This window comes from Lepidochelys kempii, chromosome 14 (assembly GCF_965140265.1).
Source record: "Lepidochelys kempii isolate rLepKem1 chromosome 14, rLepKem1.hap2, whole genome shotgun sequence".
Classification (NCBI taxonomy): Eukaryota; Metazoa; Chordata; order Testudines; family Cheloniidae; genus Lepidochelys; species Lepidochelys kempii.
The window spans coordinates 15805394-15824061 of NC_133269.1; the positions used below are offsets into that span (position 1 = coordinate 15805394).

Consider the following 18668-nt stretch of genomic DNA (forward strand, 5'->3'; position numbering starts at 1 on the left):
GTGGTTTGAGACCAGCGCCACTGCTCTGGCGTTCGCAGCGGTTGTGGCAGCACTGGCTGGTGAAACCCCAGGGTGCAGGGGGAGCGTCCCAGCTGGCGGGGCAGCAGGGCCAAAGTGCGTGTCTGTTACCGTAGAAACAAGTCTGCACCAGAGGCCTAAGTCAGCTGCTCCCACTGCTGGCCTGTACCTGTACCTCAGGGCACGTACAGAGGCCCTGATGCAGTAGAAGCCCAGGATTGGGGGGCGGGGGGGTACTGATGGGAGCGTACAGGGAATTTGCTGTTTCCCAAACTATTTTAGCATTTCCCCGCCCCCCCATGGGTTTTAGCTGTTCCATGCACCATCACAGGAAGCCTGATTCTGCCCTTGCCCCCCCCACTGGTGCAGAGCAGGAGTGCCCCCCCACTGGGGCAACAGTTACACTGATGCCGGTGGGAGGCACCTCAAGCCCTGTGTTTGTGGCAGGCTGACTCTGACCGAGGCTTGGGGCACTGTGCCATGGTGGTGTAGGTGCAAGGAGCTGGCTCCCGCTGTGTCTTGCCTGACCTACAGGAATGAGTTAAGGCCGCAGATCTGCAGCCCACCGTGCAAGCAGGGTGTGGGCGCCTCCGCCCAGGACAGTGCTGCCTGCAGGGGGCACAAAGGGACTGGCACTCGTGGGGCAGGGGAACCCTTGGTGGAACAGGCAATAGCCTACCCTGCATAGCGTCAGGCTCAGTGAGCTGCTATCCCAGCGCCCACCTCATCATCGCAACCACGTGCCCCCATCCCAGCATACGAGCTGCTAGGCCTCAGGCCTTGCAGGGTGTGCTCATGGCTGCCTGGAGCAGGGAAGGCAGGTCACTGGCTCAGTGCTGCAGCACCCGTCCCACAGCCTCTGGAAGCACGCGCAGGCCAGCGGCAGCCTCCAGCTCCGAACCCAGTTTGGGATTAGGCCTCAAAGGCCTGTAACCAAACGTGCCTGGCTGGGGTGTGGGCAGCCATGTGGGAAAGAACCGCCGCCTGCCAAACGTGCCCGTGCTACACAATGGAACCCTTTGGCAGGAACCCAGCAGGCTAGGCCATGTTTGCTGAAATGTTAACACTGGGGCAGCATTTCCACTCTTCTGGTCTGAACTAGGTTAGAGTTTGTTGGAAATAAATGTAAAAGTCAAAATACCACCCCCACAATGAAGTGCTTGGAGCCTATAGAAACAGAATGGGGCCATGGGGTGGGGTGCTGAAGTAGGGTTGATAGTGCCCAGAATTTCACAGAACTGTTGTGGGGACTTTGTTGGGGCTGAGTCGGGACAAAAGAAAACCTCAAAATGTCACCCTAGCCCCCCTGGAATGGCAATTCCTCTTGTCTCCCACCTGTAGCAATCACTGTTGACCCTGGCTTGTGAGACTCAAAAGCCCTAGTCATTTTAGCACGCATCACGGCTCTGCTCTGCTTACGCATCACATACTTATGCATATAATTTTTGTCGTTCCCCCCACTGGCAGAGAGTTCCACAGGTTAACTGGAGGCTGTTTCCTCTTTATTGCTTTTACTTTTTTTGAGCCATTGACCTGCAATCACAAACTTATTCCCTCACAGTACTTGCATCCGTTACTGTACAGCAGGGGGTTAGCTTTTAAAGGGCTGTAACTTTGTTTTAAATAAGAATAGCTTATTTGTGAGAACCTTAAAGTTGGCTTAGTTGGAGCTCCCCACATCCCTAGCGAGTACAGAATGGAGCTGCCCAAAGCCACGTTGCTGCAGGGACTTACGCCTGGGCCATGGCTGGAGTGACAACACTGAGCACAGGGTGCACCACACCCTGCCAGGTAGTGCTAGCCTCACGGTACAAAATGGAAGCAGAAGCACAGTGAATCTGGGGCATTACGACTCCTCAGCCCACCCCTCGGGCCCTCTGGCGTTGACCCAACCACGTGCTATCACGGGGTGAAAGTGGGCCGGTACAGGCCAGTACGGTGCACTGGTAAAAACTGGCCACAGGTTCTGGCCTGGAGGCAGTCGATGTTAAAGCACAGCCACGGCAAAGGATCCTGTGTTAACATCGTTGCCCGTTCCCCCCCACCACCCCACCCCGCTCCCAGGCCACCGATAAGGGGGGGCTCAAAAGCAGCAGCTGCCCTGGGGGCTGGCGATTTAAAAGGGCCCGGGGCTCCCAGCTGCTGCTACCGCAGCAGCGGCCGGAGCCACAGGCCCTTTAGATTGCCGCCGGAGCCCTGGGCAGCATGGGCCCGACAGCGTGGATGGGCTGGCTGGGGGATGCTGACCCCCCCAGCTCCGCCCCCTTCTGCCTGAGGCCCCACCCCCTTCAGCTGGGCCCAGAGCCGGCCGCCGATACCGATAAGGGTGGAATGTTACTTTCGCCTCTGGGTGAAGGCTCAGGGAGTCGCATCGTCTCTGGTGGGTGCTGTCACCGCCCTACCCAGCCTCTTGCTGTAGAGACTCAGGGCAAGTCAGCACCGCAATCTCTGTCATGGGGCAAATACCAGGAAAGTCAATTGTGAGCTGAGACCCTGAGACAGTGGACCAGGATCAGAGCCACAATGGAAGGCCTTAGTGGGAAGTCAGCTAGCTGGGGCTCGGGTGGGAGGGGTTTCCCTTGTGGCTACAGACCAGCTGCCATTGCTCGGCAGTAGAATCAGAAGAGCAGCCGCTCCCAGCAAGGTGTGGGTGGGTGGCCCTGGCCCTCTTTACTCTAACATGTGCCCAAGCCTCCCCAGAGACCAGAGCACGCTCCCCCAGCCCCTCAGCCATACTGGCCAGTGCTGCTGTGGTGTTCCAGGCGGACAGGTCAAACAGCCCTCGCATGCACTAGTGTGCCGGCGGCGTCCCTGCTGATTACTGAGAGGGAGGAAGGCACCAAAAATCGTGCAGCAGCCCTAGGCGGACCGGGATGCTGTTGTATTTATCTGTGTGCCTGGACTCCACTGGTCCCTGCCGAGCTGTAGCTATGGCCTTGGGGGCTAGGAGCTGAGTTCAGAAGAGCCGAGCGGCAGGGTGGAACTGGAAACGCTGCGGATAAGGGTAAGTAAGCGCCTCTGCTCTACACATATAATCTGCTCTTCTGACCCCATTCTAATCATGGGTCTCTGGCCCTATTCCAACCTGCTCCCTTCCTGCTGCAGAGTAGGCTGGCCCCACCCGGTGTTCTTGGACAGGCGTTTTACACACACACTAAGTCCCAGCTACGTTACAGCAAGGAACCAGGACACTGACTGGCGGGAGGACGTGGGGATGGGGGTTTGGCATATAGCTCAGTGTGGTACCTACTTTTCCTTGTAGCAGAGAGGGGAAGCTATTTAACGAGAGCAACACTCCCCCCGGCCCCCCTCCCCAAGTATTTCCACTCTGAGAAGTTTAGTTATTTGTAACAGTAACTAAAACGTTGGAGAGAAGGCGGCGTGGGTCCAGTCCCTTTAAGGCAAAGGGCACCCGCTGCAGCAGCTGAGCATACCACAGACCTCCCAGGCCCTGGCCCCAAGCCAAGGGCCCAGCCCTTGCCCAGAGCCGCACTCACGGGTCCTGCGTTTGATGAATTCTCTGGCACAGTACCCTCTGTGCCTGCTGCACGGGGACAGAGTCCTGCGCTTACCCTTGACAGCAGCTCCCCCTTCCCACCCTTTCAGCTCTGCTCCCTCCAGCGCTCGTGAAGTCTCGCACGCTCTGTTCTGCTTTGACAGCAACTCCTGGAGCAGGAGGGAACAGCTGCTGCTGCTCCAGCAGGGCCAGCTGGATAGATTTCAAACCCCACCCCCCATCCCCAGTGGCTTTGGTTGCAGCTTTTTTTGGCCTCCCCCCATTTTCTGCTCCTGCACCATCTGGAGAGCGGCGTACAGCAGGGCCCGCGGGGATCGCAGCCGGGGCACGTCGCACACCCTGCTGGCACCTGACAGGCTGCCGCCGACTAGCCAAGGCTGCTGATGCTGGGTTGGGATGGGAAGCAGCACAGGGCTCCCCCTGTCCTCAGCCTGAAGCCGGGTCAATTCCACACACAGCTGGGACCGGAGACTGCCACAGCCTAGCTTCACCCCCTGGGGGCCTCCTCTGCGGGCGCCCCGTCGCTGCCAAGGGGGCTGGGATTGGATGGAGTTCTTTGTAACTGGTGGTGGTTTGGGCCCTGCTACCTCGGGGCTGAGGCCTGCTCCCCTCTCGCCCGGTTCCTGCCTGGTTGCTGTCACACACTCTCCTTGGACTGCTTCGCCCGCTGCTTGCGCAGCTTCACAAAGGCCTGTGCCTCCTTGTCCCCTTTCCGGGACTCCAGCAGCTTCAGGAGTGGGTCCCCTGGGGTGAGGCGAGAGAGGTAGGGGTTAGAAAAAAGGGGAGCAGAGACTGGTGCCTTCAAGCCCCTTTTCTTCCCCATTCCAGGGGAGCGTCCTTCCTAGGAAACCCACATTCAGCCCCCACAGCTGATGCCAAGCGACAGCAAAGCACGTGGCTGAGGGGGCCACACCTTCAGCCACAGCAGAGTTTGGGGCCGGGCCGAGAGCTACAGCTGCCCCAAAGTGACACTCTCTGTGCTGTGCTCAGGGGCTGGACCCCTGCACATGCCCCATCTGCAATGGGCCCCCACTAGCAGAAAGCAGAGACACGTCTAAGTCCCAGCACCGATCTGGGTCCATTCCCCAAGGCTCAGTATAATGGCACTGGCATAGATCCGAGGCGAGCACTCAGAGAGCGCTGCACACCCCTGAGCACCCTGCCGCAGGAGAAGGGCTCACCACTGGGTTGTCTGATGGCACAGCCGCCAGACGCAGAGAGGTTAAGTCCCTGGCCCAAAGCGGCCCAGCGAGGGAAGCAGCTCCAGGGAGGGGAGAAAGGTGGGGGCAGGGGAGCAGCTGGAAACAAAACCAAGGCTACCAGTGGGTTTGGGGTGCATCAGCGGTAATCGGGTCTGGGACACCTGGGCTGGGTCAGCTGCATCCTCGTCTCCGGTCAGCCCCGGCACGTCGCAGAGGGGGAAAAAGGCTTCTCCTTCCAGCTCATTGGCTCCCACCGTGTCGTGGTCTAACACTGTGAGCAGCAGGCAGGCGCCATGCTGCCGGCATTTCTCGGGAGGGACCAGACTGCAGAGAAGAGAGACAGGCACAGGCCTTCGCAGACACGCCATGGCACAGGCGCAGCCCACCCGCCAGGAGCAACAGGCGGAGACTCAGCCGGGTCCAAGCAAGGAGCTCAGACCCTGTGGTGCCCAGATACTGTGGTGATGGGCACCCTGTGACTACTGAAGCAAAATCCAGCTGGCAGTGAAGGGGCCAAACTTTATTGCCCTTCGCATCGGGGCAAAGGAAGCCAAACAGGAGTTATTTATAGCGCCGGCACCCCAGTGTGCTAGGTGCTGTACAAACCCAGAGACATCCCTGCCCCCAAGGGCTTCCAATTGGAGTAGTTATAGCAAGCAGGTAGGGCCTTGCTGCCCAGTCATAGCATGAGTAACTTGCCTCTGGCTGTAAAACCCGGGGTCCTGTGCTTTACCGGCCAGCCCCTGCTTCTCCACAGGTAGGTTTATAATCAGGAGAGAACAAATGAACCCCATGCTCAGTATCAGCTCTGCTCCAATACTCACAGCACTGGGTATTTCCTATTTGGTTCAGTGTGCCCACCCATCCTCACTTCTCTAATTTTCTTGCTGCTTTGGTGCCCCCGGCCATCCCCCTCTAAGCAGGCAGCCAAGGGCGTGGAGCCGCTCAGGCAGGCAGCCCCAGCATTTCACACTAGCAGATGTTGGCCTGGCCCCACCAAGAGACAGAAAAGCACTGTGTGTACGTTTCATTTCAGCAGCCAGGGAAGGCCCAGCACTTTGCTCCAGGCCGGGCTCACCCTACCCAGTAGGGCTTTGCACACACAAGCCTGAGTTTTAGCCCTCCTGAATCGTGACTGCACTAATCACGTCTGGAACGCATGCAGCTCTCTCTTCCCAGATGGCCCAGTGCAGGATCTGCCCCCCCGCGAGCAGAGGAGCAAGCAGATCCCATTGGGAAGGGATGGTCCAGCCACTGGGTGGAGACAGCGTATCTGTGGGGGCTCTGTGCTGGGCTGGTGCTCTCTGCCGCCCACCATCACGTAGGGGGCAGGCGATGGGAAGCAGCCAGGGTCGCTGCTCATACATACAATTCAAAGGCCTCGTCAAACAGTGGGTGAAGCTCGTTCTTCCAGCACTGGGTCGTGCGCGCCACCACCTCGGGGAACTCGTGTCGCGGCTCCAGGGTCAGCTGGACAAAGGGGTCGCTGGAGCCTAGGGGGGCGGTGTTGAGACTGAGAGAGAGCACAAGGCTGCTGCGGGGATCCCCTCGTTCCCAGGGATCAGTGCTGTGTGCGATGCTGGGATTGTTTATTCAGCACTGGCGTGGCAAAGCTATGCAATAGCAGCATTCTGCCCTCCCTCCCCCCCACACAATGGATCTAACCTCCAAGGGCGCTTGGGGGCCACAACAAGGGGGCAGAGTGGGGGATTGGCTCTCTGGGGCTTCTGCAGCACAAGAGTTTCTGGTTTGCAGGTCAGTTTCTCCTCCACGAACCCCGCTGGGGACACATGTCCCCTTGGCGTCTGGACTCTTCCAATCAATGGGCTAAAGCCGGGCTGGCGCTGGCTGTGGGGGATTATCAGCTAATGGGGTTGCCACTGTGTTCAGGTGAAGCAGCAGTGACCTCTCCTGGACGGCTGCATGAATTACAGTCTGTTCCCTAGAGATCACCCCAGATGATCCAGTCCAGGTTAGAGGGGACATGTCCCTGTGGCTCTGAAGGATGACACAGGTTGATGCCACCCCCTTGCTGTGTGCGCACCCCACACATTACCTGGAGTGGAGACAAATCGGGATCGGTTCTATGAAGCGAGCAGACACCCTGCTTAATCCGCCAGGCTCTGGGTTAGGCTCATCTCATGGCAGCCACTCTGGGCATGTGTTGCAGATAACAGGGGATTTCACAGGTCATGACCAAACTAACTTCCCTAGGATATCGGGCTCACAACTCAGCGCTGTGCACAACTGACCGCAAAGGGGCCCCTCTAGGCCATGTGCCAATGGTGTCGTCATTGCGCAGACTCAGCGCTCTCCCATACCCTGGAGCCACTGGCTGCATGCGCCAGCTCTGATGCTGCACAGGACCCAAGTGGCATCTTGGTGCCGACTGTTTCCACGGCCCATGGGCTCTCACCGTTTGAGTCCAGCGGGATGAGGTTGACAGCGTTGAGCACTTCAACACGGAGCTTTTGTTCCGAGGAGCGGTAAAGTGCTTTAATGGTCACTGCACCGTACTTCTCAGAGCTGGTCTCCAGCTAGGACGCGAGGAGCAGAACAGAAACAAGAGTTCGCCCGTTACATGAATCACTGGTTCTGCCAAAGGGTGAGCACAGGGGTACAGCACCCAGAGCAGGCATCACTGCAGAAAGAGATCCTGACACATCTGCACTGGGGTTAGGTATGTGAAAGGTGGACAGGGGAACGACTCTCCCCTCACATCTCATCTGCTAAACTCCCAATCACCTGTCCTTCCCCCGCACTCTGCCCCCTCCCCCAGGATAGCTAAGTAGTGCTTTCTCCATCCCCAGTGCATCCTGCCATCCTGCACTGTGGGAGCAGAGGACAGGAAGCGGAGGATGGGAAGATCTTGTGATTTGATTAGGAAGGGCTATAGTTGGGTCCTGGATTGTCGACTGTTAACGTATGTCTACATTGCAATAAAACACCCATGCTGGCCCAAAAAGGAGGAGGGTCCCAGAGCCCGGGCTCCAGCCCAAGCCTGCTGGTCTATGCTGCAGTTTTATAGCCCCACAGCCTGGGCCCCATGAGCCCGAGTCAGCTGACAAGGGCCAGCCACAGGTGTTTTATTGGAGTGTAACAGTAGAACAACACGTAAGTGTCAGGCCCAGTTTATACAAGGAAATACAAACAGAAGGGTCATGTTTTGTAAAGGGACTGTTCAATGCAACAAAATAAGTTTACTCACAGTCACAGGACTGAAGGCTGGTAACTTGCTGCTTTATTTAACTGGATTACAACTGGGGATGGGAGGAGGATTCCCACTGACTAAAAAGGAAGTGGGTGGGTGGGTGTGATGTGTGGCTCCATCCCATAATAACCCTATAATGACCAGTTTCCTACATGTGACTATGGAAAGTGAGGAGGAGGAGTGAAGTGAGGGAACAACCCAATGGGGGTGGGCAGGGTAACAGGGCTTTATTGGGAAGGGCCAGGCCCGGCTCAGCACACTCTCACCTGCTCTTGGATTCTCCCGCTGAAGTAGCTCTGGATGAGTTTTCTGCTCGTGGCGGAGCGGAGCTTCAGCCCTTCCTCCAAATCCTGAGAGAATGGGGGGGGTGGGGGTGAGTGGAGAAACACACCCAGTTAGGCACTCAGGCCAGCAGATACACTCATGCCAGCAGAGATCAGCACTCACATCCGCGCTCTCAGACCTGAACTCGAACCCAGAAGTCCCCAAGAGGGAGAGCAGCAGCAGCGAGAAGCCACCAGGAGGTTTAGGGTGGGAGGGGATAGAGGGGCATTCTCTTCCCATGACTGTGCCAACATCTGCAGGAGCAGACAGCCCCTGGGAGCCTTAGCAGGCTCATCAGCTCCTGCCCCACCACTGCCACCTTGGGAACATTTCAGTGGAAACATTTTAACATGAGAATGGCCATACTGGGTCAGACCAAAGGTCCATCTAGCCCAGTATCCTGTCTTCCAACAGTGGCCTGTGCCAGGCGCTTCGAAGGGAATGAACAGAACAGACAGTCGAGTGACGCATCTGCGGTCATCCAACCCCACTTCTGGCAGTTGGAGCTTTAGGGACACCCAGAGTGTGGGGTTGCATCCCTGACCATCTTGGCTAATAGCCATCGATGGACTTGCCCTCCATGAACTTATCTAATTCTTTTTTGAACCCCACCACAGCCTTCCTGGCAAGATCCACAGGGTGACTGTGCGTTGTGTGAAGAAGTACTTCCTTTTGTTCGTTTTAAACCTGCTGCCTACTGATATCATAAGGGGACCCCTGGTTCTTGTGTTATGTGAAGGGGTAAATCATACTTCCCTGTTGACTTTCTCCCCACCAGTCCTGATGGTATAGACCTCTGTCATATCCCCCCTTAGTCGTCTCTTTTCCAAGCTGAAAAGTCCCAGTCTTATTAATCTCTCCTCATGCGGAAGTTGTTCCATCCCCCTCGTCATTTTTGTTGCTCTTCTCTATACTGTTTCCGATTCTAATGCATCTTTTTGCGATGGGGAGACCAGAACTGCACGCAGTATTCAAGGTGTGGGCGGACCATGCATTTATATTGGCATTATGATATTTTCTGTCTTATTATCTCTCTCTTTCCTAATGGTTCCTAACATTTTGTTAGCTTTTTTGACTGCCACTGCACACTGAGATGTTTTTAAGACAACTATCCACGATGACTCCAAGACCTTTCTTGAGTGGTAACAGCTAATTTAGACCCCCAACTTTTTGTATGTACAGTTGGGATTAAGGTGTTTTCCAATGTGCATTACATTGCATTTATCAACATTGAATTTCATCCACCATTTTTTTGCCCAGTGACCCAGATTTGTGAGGTCCCTTTTTAGCTCTTCACTGTCAGCTTTGGACTTAACTAGCTTGAGTAATTTTGTATCATCTACAAACTTTGCCATCTCACTGGTTATCCCCTTTTCCAGATCATTTATGAACATATTGAAAAGCAGTGGTCCCAGGACAGATCCTTGGGGGACTGTGCTATTTACCTCTCTCCACAGTGAAAACTGACCTTTTATTCCTACCTTTTATCAAGTTACTGATCCAGGAGAGGACCTTCCCTCTTATCCCATGACTCCCTACTTCACTTAAGAGCCTTTGGTGAGGGACCTTGTCAAAAGCTTTCTGAAAGTCCAAGTACACTATACCCACTGGATCACCTTGTCCACATGTTCGTTGACCCCCTCAAAGAATTCTAATAGATTGGTGAGGCATGATTTCCCTTTACAAAAGCCGTGTTGATTCTTCCACAATGTATTGCATTTATCTATGCGTGTCTGACAGTTCTGTTCTTTACTGTAGTTTCAACCAATTTGCCTGCTACTGAAGTTTGGCTTACCGGGCTGTAACTGCCATGATCACCTCTGGAGTCTTTTTAAAAAAAACGGCATTACATTAGCTACCCTCCAGTCATCTGGTACAGAGGCTGATTTAAGCGATAGGTTACACACCCCAGATAGTAGTTCTACAATTTCTCATTTGAGTTCCTTCAGAACTCTTAGGATAACACCATCCTGCCCTGGTGACTTATTACTGTATAACTGATCAATTTGTTCTTCTATTGACACCTCAGTCTGGGACAGTTCCTCACATGTGTGACCTAAACGGAATGGCTCAGGTGTGGGGATCTCCCTCACATCCTCTGCAACAATGGTCTTCAGTCCTCCCCACTCCTTTAAAACGTCTCCCTGATGAAGGGGGCGTATTCTGAGCTCTGTCCCTGCAAGGGAAAGGGCTAGCGATTTACTAGGGTGTGCAATGAAAGCTTGGGGCTCCAGCAACTTTGTGCGCATGCAGCTCCCCCTCTTGTCGGGACCCCTTGGCTGGGCGATCACTCTGCTAGAGCCAGCTGTGACAGGTGCAACAGCTTCTTACCATGAATGCTGGCGTGTGCAGGGCATCCGTTGGCAGCCCGCAGCCCTCAGCATGAAAGCAGAGCTCCAAGTTCTGTGGGAACCAGAGAGGAGTGAACAGTTATTTGCTGTATGGAGACCCCCGAAGCCAGGCCTCTGCCCCATGCTCTGCTGCCAGGTGCTGCCTACCTGCAAGGCGAACTGCAGCTTCCTGTAGTACCTGGAGGAGTTTTGCAGCTGGTTAGCTGCAGCTGTCAGTTCATTCAGGGTGTGGTTCCAGAGCAGCTCCAGGAGGCTGTAGTGAGTGGGGAAAAGGCAGAGAAAGGATTGCAGCACACAGCGAGTTCTAACAAGGCCAGTGCAGCACAGCGGATACTGTCAGTCCTTGGGCTGGAAAACCTAGGGCCCTAGTGCCTCAGTGGAGACATGAAGCTGCTGGTCTTAGCTATGATATAAGTGAAGAGAAGCCCGGGCCATGAAAGGAGGAGGGGAAGTGAAATGTGTCAGAGTGCGTATTGGGACATACTTCTATTGCAAGAGGAGCACCGGCTTGTTCCATAATAGCCCATACACTGCAAACTGGGGTGATGGCCTCAGCTCACAGACTTTCAGGTCAGAAGGGACCATCATGATCATCTAGTCTGACCTCCTGCGCATTGCAGGCCACAGAACCTCACTCACCCACTCCTGTGGTAGACCCCTAATCTCTGGCTGAGTTACTGAGTCCTCAGATCATGGTTTAAAGACGTCAAGTTGCAGAGAATCTACCATTTACACTAGGTTAAACCTACAAGTGACCCATGCCCCACGCCGCAGAGGAAGGTGAAAAAACCCCCAGGGTCTCTGCCAATCTGACCCGGGTGGAAATTCTTTCCCAACCCCAAATATGCTGATCAGTCAGACCCTGAGCATGTGGGCAAGACCCATCAGCCAGACACCTGAGACAGAATCCACTGTAGTAACTCAGAGCCCTCCCCATCTAGGGTCCCATCACCATCCATTAGGGATGTTTGCTACTAGCAGTCGCAGATCAGCTACATGCCATTGTAGGCAGTCTCATCATACCATCCCCACCATAAACTTCTCAAGCTCTGTCTTGAAACCAGTTCGGTTTTTGCCCCCACTGCTTCCCGTGGAAGGCTGTTCCTGAATTTCACTCCTCTGATGGTTAGAAACCTTCATCTAATTTTGTGGCTAAACTTGTTGATGGCCAGTTTATATCCAATGCTAGCCACGAAGTTATGATGGCTCCCCATAAACGTCACTGAGGTTAGTATGGCAGGTGGGAAGTGAGAGTAAGTGGGCAGGTAGCAGTCTATCCCTCGGCTCAGTGCTGAGCTGATGGCCCAGTACAGTGGTGGAAAGCACGATGGTGCTGGGGATGGCGTCGGGGATGGCGTCCTGGGAGTATAGACTTAAAATGAAGGCCCTGAGCACTGTGGTGATCAAAGATCCCATCGTATTCTTCACAAGTGCCGGGATGTTTCCTGTGTGGTAAGCTGGCTGGGACATTGTAGTTAGTATGTTCTCTTTGCCTGAAATCCCCCTGAAAAAGCCTGTTGTGTGTAGTGATTCTGGGCTAGAAAGGCTGCCGCATTCCACCCCAGATGTGGTTGCATTTCGGCAGTGGGTGAAGGATCTCCATATATGTGGTCTGCAGAGTGCTTTGGGATCTTTAGGGATAGAAGGTTCTATATAAGGTAGCACAGTTCCTGGAGGAGAGAGAAATGATAGTAGCGGAGAAAGCATCCTACAGGGGGCTGCTGTGTGCAATTTGTCACAACCGCAGTGAACCCATTGGTCTGGTCCATAGCAATAGACTCTAGGCTAATGGTGCGGATCGAACACTCCCTACTTGCCCTCATCCAGCCCACGGCTGACACTTGTGGTCCCAACACCGTAGCTCACCATTTAAAGTTCTCCTGGACCAGATGTTGGTTCATGTACTGCAGCTCCGACTCCAGGAACTTCATTAGGGGAATGATGGACTGTGGAGAGGAGAATCAGAAAACTCAATGGGAAAGGGGTTTCTCAGGCCCTGCCTCCATCTGAAACTTCTCTGCCAAGCAGCTCCCAAGCACGTTGGGCCCGTCTGCCATTTCCCAGCCTGAGAGCTCAGCTGTGCCAGCCAGCACCTGCCTCCTACTCTGTTGTGCCCACCTGACCCTGCAGTGGAGCTGGGGCTGCTCCAGGGAGGCTTGGCGTTGCATGTGTGGCTCCTTGATTTAGAGAGAGCTTGTGCGCCTTTGGGCTGGGTCTGCCAGGAAGCAGCAGACATTGACAGGGTGTGGTACCACCCCCAGCCCCGTGCCTGGATTCTCTCTGTGCGTATAGCTGGATCGGTGACAGCCAGAGACCTACCTGGCTTCCCCACACACACACACGCACCTAACCCATCAGTCACAGCATCAACCCCCACGATCCCATCCCATTGAACTCCTGGCCTGCCCAGCTTGGCTCCCAAAGCTGCATTTTGACTGCTCCATCTGGCTTCCCAGTCAATGCAGGGGGTGTGTGTGCACACGTGTGTGTTTATGTGTGCACGCACCCCTATGATCTCTCAAAGACATGGGGCGGGTAACATGGCTGGCACAGCCTGAGTGGGGAGGAGATGGAGAGTTACAGCCAGGAACCAGCAGGGGGTGCTGTGAGTACAGCAGAGAAGGGCCCTGATGAGCCTTTTGCACTTGGTATGTGATGAAAGGCCCGGACAGACCCTAGACCTACAGACAGGCCAGTTCCTGGTACTGCCTGTGCCAGGGAGTCTGGCAAGGAGCCTACCAAATTGCCGGTATGGTTCGGGGCCATGCAGCAAGCAGCGTGTGCCTCTCCCTTCCTGCAGGAGCCAGGCTGGCCCAGAGCAGGAAGGGGTGAGGCACCGTAGGGCATTCAAACCACTAGCAGCAGTTCCCAACTAGGGTGCAGCTTTGCCGGGGTGGCAGGGAGGGGGACTCCTCCCTGTAAACCGCCCAGGACAATTATTATTGCAGGTTTTTATGGCGCCCCTCGGTGTAGCAGCTGGTCACCGATGTGGACACGTAAGCAGAGAGTCAACCCACCCACCCCCGCACTGAGGCAGGACTGAGTATTCCTAGGCCATCCCTGATGGCGCATGGCACACCGCTGGGCCTCAGGGACATGCAGGGCACTGGTCAGAGCCATGCTGACCCTGGGCTGATCGTCTCCCACAGGCAGCACATATCAGGGGTTGGCACCTACATCTTCTGGATCCTGAGAGTCACTGCAGGCTGCCAGATTCTGGATGTGCCTGGAGATCCCGGCATCCAGCTGCCAAAGAAACACACACTTAGAACTCTGGGTTTGCCCCCCACCACCATGCCCGAGGTTTCTGATGGAGAACCTGCCATGCCAGCTCCTTAGAGCTCAACCCCTTTGTCACACAGCCCCATCTGCCTCTGGCACCGGAGTCCCTGATCTCCCTCCCGAACGAGGCAGCCCACCCAGCTGTGCCCTGCTGCCTCCAACATGTCACTGGGTTGGGTCTGGCAGGGCCCGATCCCAAGGATCTTGTCTTCATCCAGCCCTGGCTCCCTCTGACTCACGCAGTCCCAGGGAGAGAGCTGGCGGGACTTAGCTCCATACTATTGGCATCTCTATCCACCAGATCCAACGGCCAATGGAGCCCATGGGTATCTTTCCATTGGCTTCAATAGGCTTTGGATCGGACCCTATTTGACTGAGTCTTCACCCTTAGCCCGGGCTGGGGAAGAAAGGCAAGGCTGGGGGATTACTTTTTTTGCCAGGTTCTGCACCACATCTCTGATCTCGTGGTCGAGGCAGGTGATGGTGCCCTGCAGTTGGTCGTGGAGGGTGTGCTGGAACTGCTCTGGCTCAATGATGTCCTTCATTCGCTGCTCCAGGTGCCCCCACTCCAGCTGCTTCGGTAGCTTCAAGATCAGCAGCCGCAGCTGCTTCACGTTGTTCACCACGATGCAGAGCTGGGGCGGGAGGGAAGAGAAAAAGACCCACTTCGGTGGACACGCACTACTCTCGCTGCTCGCGGCCCGCTCCCCCTGTTCCATTCCCATCCTCACCCCCACACCAGGCCTGGCCCCCTCATTCGCACAGCCACATCAGATCCACAGGGCAGCAGCACCCATAGGCCCATTGAGAAAGGCACCCTGCACCCAGTGGCTGTATCTATGCACTCAGCGGGACATCAATGAACAGCCTGGTACAAACAGCTGCGGAGACACAAGCCGTGTCCAGCAGCACAGACAACTGGGGAAAGTGAGGCAGAGAACGATTAGGCTCCTGCCCAAGCCAATGGCAGATCCAGACCCCAGATATCTGACTTCCAGACTTGTACTTTAAGAACACACTATGATGAATTGTCTGAGCTAATCAGAGGGAAAGGATGGAACCCAGTTCCCATACACGACCATAGCTGGGCATTTATTTCCTTGCATTCTGATTGGACAAGGCTGTAACTAAATGTGCTGCAGGCAAGCTCTGTTCCATCCCCTCCTCTGGAGAGGTAACAATGGTCTGATCCCAGCCATGACCTCACAAATTGGCCCCAGCTGGCAGTGGCTATGAGACACCGACTGCAATCATAGACATGCTGGGAAAATGCATGCTGAAGGTTGGGCCAGCGTAGGAGACACTGTAGGTAGGTGAAAGCTGGTGTGTGGGATTATGTTCCCCATGGATCCTGGGAGCAGGGCAGCGAACGCAGGAGCCATCCAGCTCTCTCAGGTACTTATCTGACCCCTGTTACTGTGGTATCTGAGCCCCTCACAATCTTTAATGTATGTATCCTCATAGCACCTCTGTGAGGCAGAGCAGTGCTTTATCCCATGGTACAGATGGGGAACTGAGGCACAGAAAGGCTAAGTGACTTGCCCAAGGTCACCAAGTAAATCCATGGTAGAGCAGGGGATTGAAGCCAGGTCTCCTGAGTCCCAGGCTAGCACTAACCACTGAGCAATCCTTCTTCCCTGGCTTCCCCACCAAGAGATCAATGAGAGTTTCCATCCGAAAACGTCCCAGGACTTGCACAGAATCCCCCAGTTCAAATTCACTCCCTTCAGAGTGCACCCCACAACAGGACTCTAGGGAACAAAGGCTGGGATGTTATTACCCCTACAACCCTATTGAATCACCGCGCTCTGGTCACAGGCCACACCCCCGCCCCACACCACATGCTCTCTCTAGAGGCTGCCCTGGCTCCCTCGGCAGCCTCCCAATCCCTCCCCTCTCCCTGAATTTCCAGCGGAGGCGGGCACTGACACTCACCCTGTTGGCTGCATCCCCCTCGTCCTGCTGCTTCGACGACAGCTCATCTGCCCGGCTCTTGATCAGCTTGCAGTATGCCAGAGCGATCTTACACATGTCCTAGGGGATAGGGCAAGAGGCAGTGAGCATGGGTAACGCACAGTGGACAGAACACTGCACAGGTTTGCGCTGGGGGCAGATGTTGGCTTTATCACCCCAGATCGTGCCAATGGGCCATTCTCTCTGGCGCCCTGTCTCTGAGACTGACCTACGTCTGATGCTTCAGAGAAAGGGATTAAAAAACCCAAAGCACTTGGCCAACATGTATAGGGGTAGGAGAGGAATTCCTTCCTGACCCTCTGCCGCTGATGCTCTGAAACATGACATTTGATGACCCCTTCTTAGCGTAGTTACAACTTGCTATTACTGATCCAGCTAGACTGTCCAACTACGCACCTCAACAAACTTCACCATGATCATGAAGGCTTCCTCTGGGTCCGGCCAGTCCAGCTGCTGCCAGGTTTTAACAATCTGAGCATAGCACGTGGACAGGTCAACAGTGGACGTGCTGTGTTTATTCAGCTCCCCCAGGGGCATCAGCTGGGTGGGTGGCGACAGAAAAAACATTTTACGGAGAAACTTGCAAGTAAACCAACAAACCGGTTCCAAAGCCAGCTCTTATTGCAAAGTGGCCCCTTATTCACCTTCCCCTGCTCTGCTCCCCCAGATCGTTGGTCTGAGACCAGGCAGTTTGCTCTTGGCCACAGCATCGGCATGTCATGGTAGAGGAGGAGTTAATGGGCATCTATCCAGTTGGGGTCACTTTGATTTTAGTGAGGGAAGGCAGCACTGGGGAGACACCTGGACTGTGAAGCTCTTTGTCCGTAAGGTAGGTGCAGAACAGGAAGAGGTGGCGCTGCCTGCCCATCAGGTCTCACCCGCCCTGGCAGGACCAGACTAAAGGAGAGTGGGTCTCTCCCCTCCAAGGCCCATTCCATCCTTGGCCTCTCTGCTGAGACTGCCAACAAAGGGAGCCAATTGTGGCTTGTGACAAGGAACGAAGCAGAGGCTCATCAACTCGCTTCACACAGGCTGCCATGGAGCCATGGTCTTTAACCCATGAGAATACAACAGGGTCAGCAATGACGTGATGCTGTGAGGGGACAGGGCTACGGAGAGCATAGAGAGCAAGGGCCCTGGGGTACGAAGAATCAGCTGTTAGAGGAAAGGCAGGTTCCATCTGTCACCCCTGTGCCCCTCACGAGGGCTTGCCTGCCACAGTGGCTCTCAGCAGGGATAGGGGACACTTGATTGTCGGGGTGCAGGAGACTGCTATTGTAGGGGTCCCAAAGCCTGCCGATCCTTAGGATTTCACATAGCAGAAAGGGGGGAGTCCTGGGGGAAAAGAATGGGCTGGAAGTGAAAGATGGGTCAGACAATGTCAAAAGATGGACAGCCTCAGGAAGGCTGGGGGGAGTTTTTCCCTCTGTGCAATCTCAGTGTTACCTGGTCCACCTGGATTGCTCTCTGGGTCCTCTCCAGTGCTATCATGTAGGTCTTCTGGAGCCACTTGGGGATGGCTTCCTTAAACCACTGGTGGAAGTCAGTCAGAGCAAGGATGCCATCCCTGGGAATACAGACAAAAGACGGGTTTCTGTGCTGCAGCAGAACCAAGACACGAGCCTACACATTCCACTGTCACTAAGACCTGAAAAATACCTGGCTCACAGAGAAGGCAGTGTTCACAGCACATACCGCACAGCTGCCCACCTGGCAACACAGGACAGAGATCCATAGGCTGGCAGAAGAGCAGCCTAAAGTATTATCTGAGCCAGGTTTGTAGCTACCTCTGCCTCCCAGAACCCCACTTGTCTATATCCAGAGCTCTAGCTCTCTGAAGACCCGTTCAGCGTCATGCCTGAAGCGTGGCAGGTCCAGGTTACATTAAACCCCCCCACATGGTTTGGTGTTTATGATGTCACTGCACTAATCTAAAGCGACAGGTGGCTGGGCCAGTGAACCTTCTGATTCCACTCAAATCTACTCCAATTGGCCCAGCAGAAAGTCAGCCACTGATGTGGTCCCAACCCCTTCAATTTCCCTGGTGCTGCTAATGTTGATCTCGCTCTATGTAACTGGACTATGAGCTGAGCCTGGCTCAGGTGGGTCAGTACCTCTTGAACAGGAAGCTCTTCATCCGATAAAGCTCCTGCAGGCTTATGTAGAGCTGGAAAAGGCTCTCTGCTGTGAGTTGGGACATGCTGCTGTCAATCTCACTCAGCTCTTCCTTGACATGACATGACACCTGCAGGGAATGGGAACCGCAGGGAAGGAGGGTTAATAAGAACACATCTATGAATGCTTGTCCTGCAATGGGATCAGGGAAAGGAAATGTGCCATCCCAATTAGCTGATACAACACACTTTCCTCTTGTCTGATGTATAAGTTGGGGACACCAGCTGTTTGAGGGCTTGGGGGGTTCAGATAATACAGCCAAAACCTGTTTAGCCCCATTTTATGGGCCCAGAGAATTTCAGCGACTCGGTTAATTTACAGACTTGCAACTGACTCAGTTGCAAAGCCAGGAATCAAAACCAGGAATCGCTACTCCTTTGCTTTAGCCATTAGGCTGCACTGCCTAAATGTGCCTTTCTTAAACTCCTGGCTAGTCCCAGTGACCAGGCCTCTGGGGCTGGGGACAGGATTAGTCCCTCCCTCACAACCCAAGGATGCCCACAGTCCCATATCCAGGGTTTGGAATACAAAGGATTCTCCACCACTAGTGAGCTCTTCCCATGAGCCCTTGAGGAGCACATGGAGTGCGGGGGGCACCTCAGATTATTCCCTTC

General features: G+C 54.8%; 1 protein-coding gene across 5 annotated transcripts in view; it reads right to left on the reverse strand.

The window, feature by feature from the left end:
- Nucleotides 1-244: 244 nt before the first annotated feature.
- The window catches only part of UNC13D (unc-13 homolog D), a 57641-nt gene continuing 39217 nt past the window's right edge, over nt 245-18668 (reverse strand). For 4 of the 5 annotated variants that reach the window (XM_073312092.1, XM_073312089.1, XM_073312091.1 and 1 more), the window contains 14 exons: nt 17994-18124; nt 17326-17446; nt 16276-16419; nt 15841-15939; nt 14334-14540; nt 13801-13869; nt 12490-12569; nt 10771-10876; nt 10604-10675; nt 8215-8298; nt 7154-7274; nt 6107-6230; nt 4856-5061; nt 246-4279 (listed from right to left, as the gene is read on the reverse strand). In XM_073312092.1, the coding sequence (XP_073168193.1) occupies nt 4173-4279; nt 4856-5061; nt 6107-6230; nt 7154-7274; nt 8215-8298; nt 10604-10675; nt 10771-10876; nt 12490-12569; nt 13801-13869; nt 14334-14540; nt 15841-15939; nt 16276-16419; nt 17326-17446; nt 17994-18124 (1671 nt within the window). In that variant the 3' untranslated portion in view covers nt 246-4172. Of the gene's footprint in view, nt 4280-4855; nt 5062-6106; nt 6231-7153; nt 7275-8214; nt 8299-10603; nt 10676-10770; nt 10877-12489; nt 12570-13800; nt 13870-14333; nt 14541-15840; nt 15940-16275; nt 16420-17325; nt 17447-17993; nt 18125-18668 lie in introns of all 5 variants that reach the window. The other variant, XM_073312088.1, reaches the window with a different exon arrangement.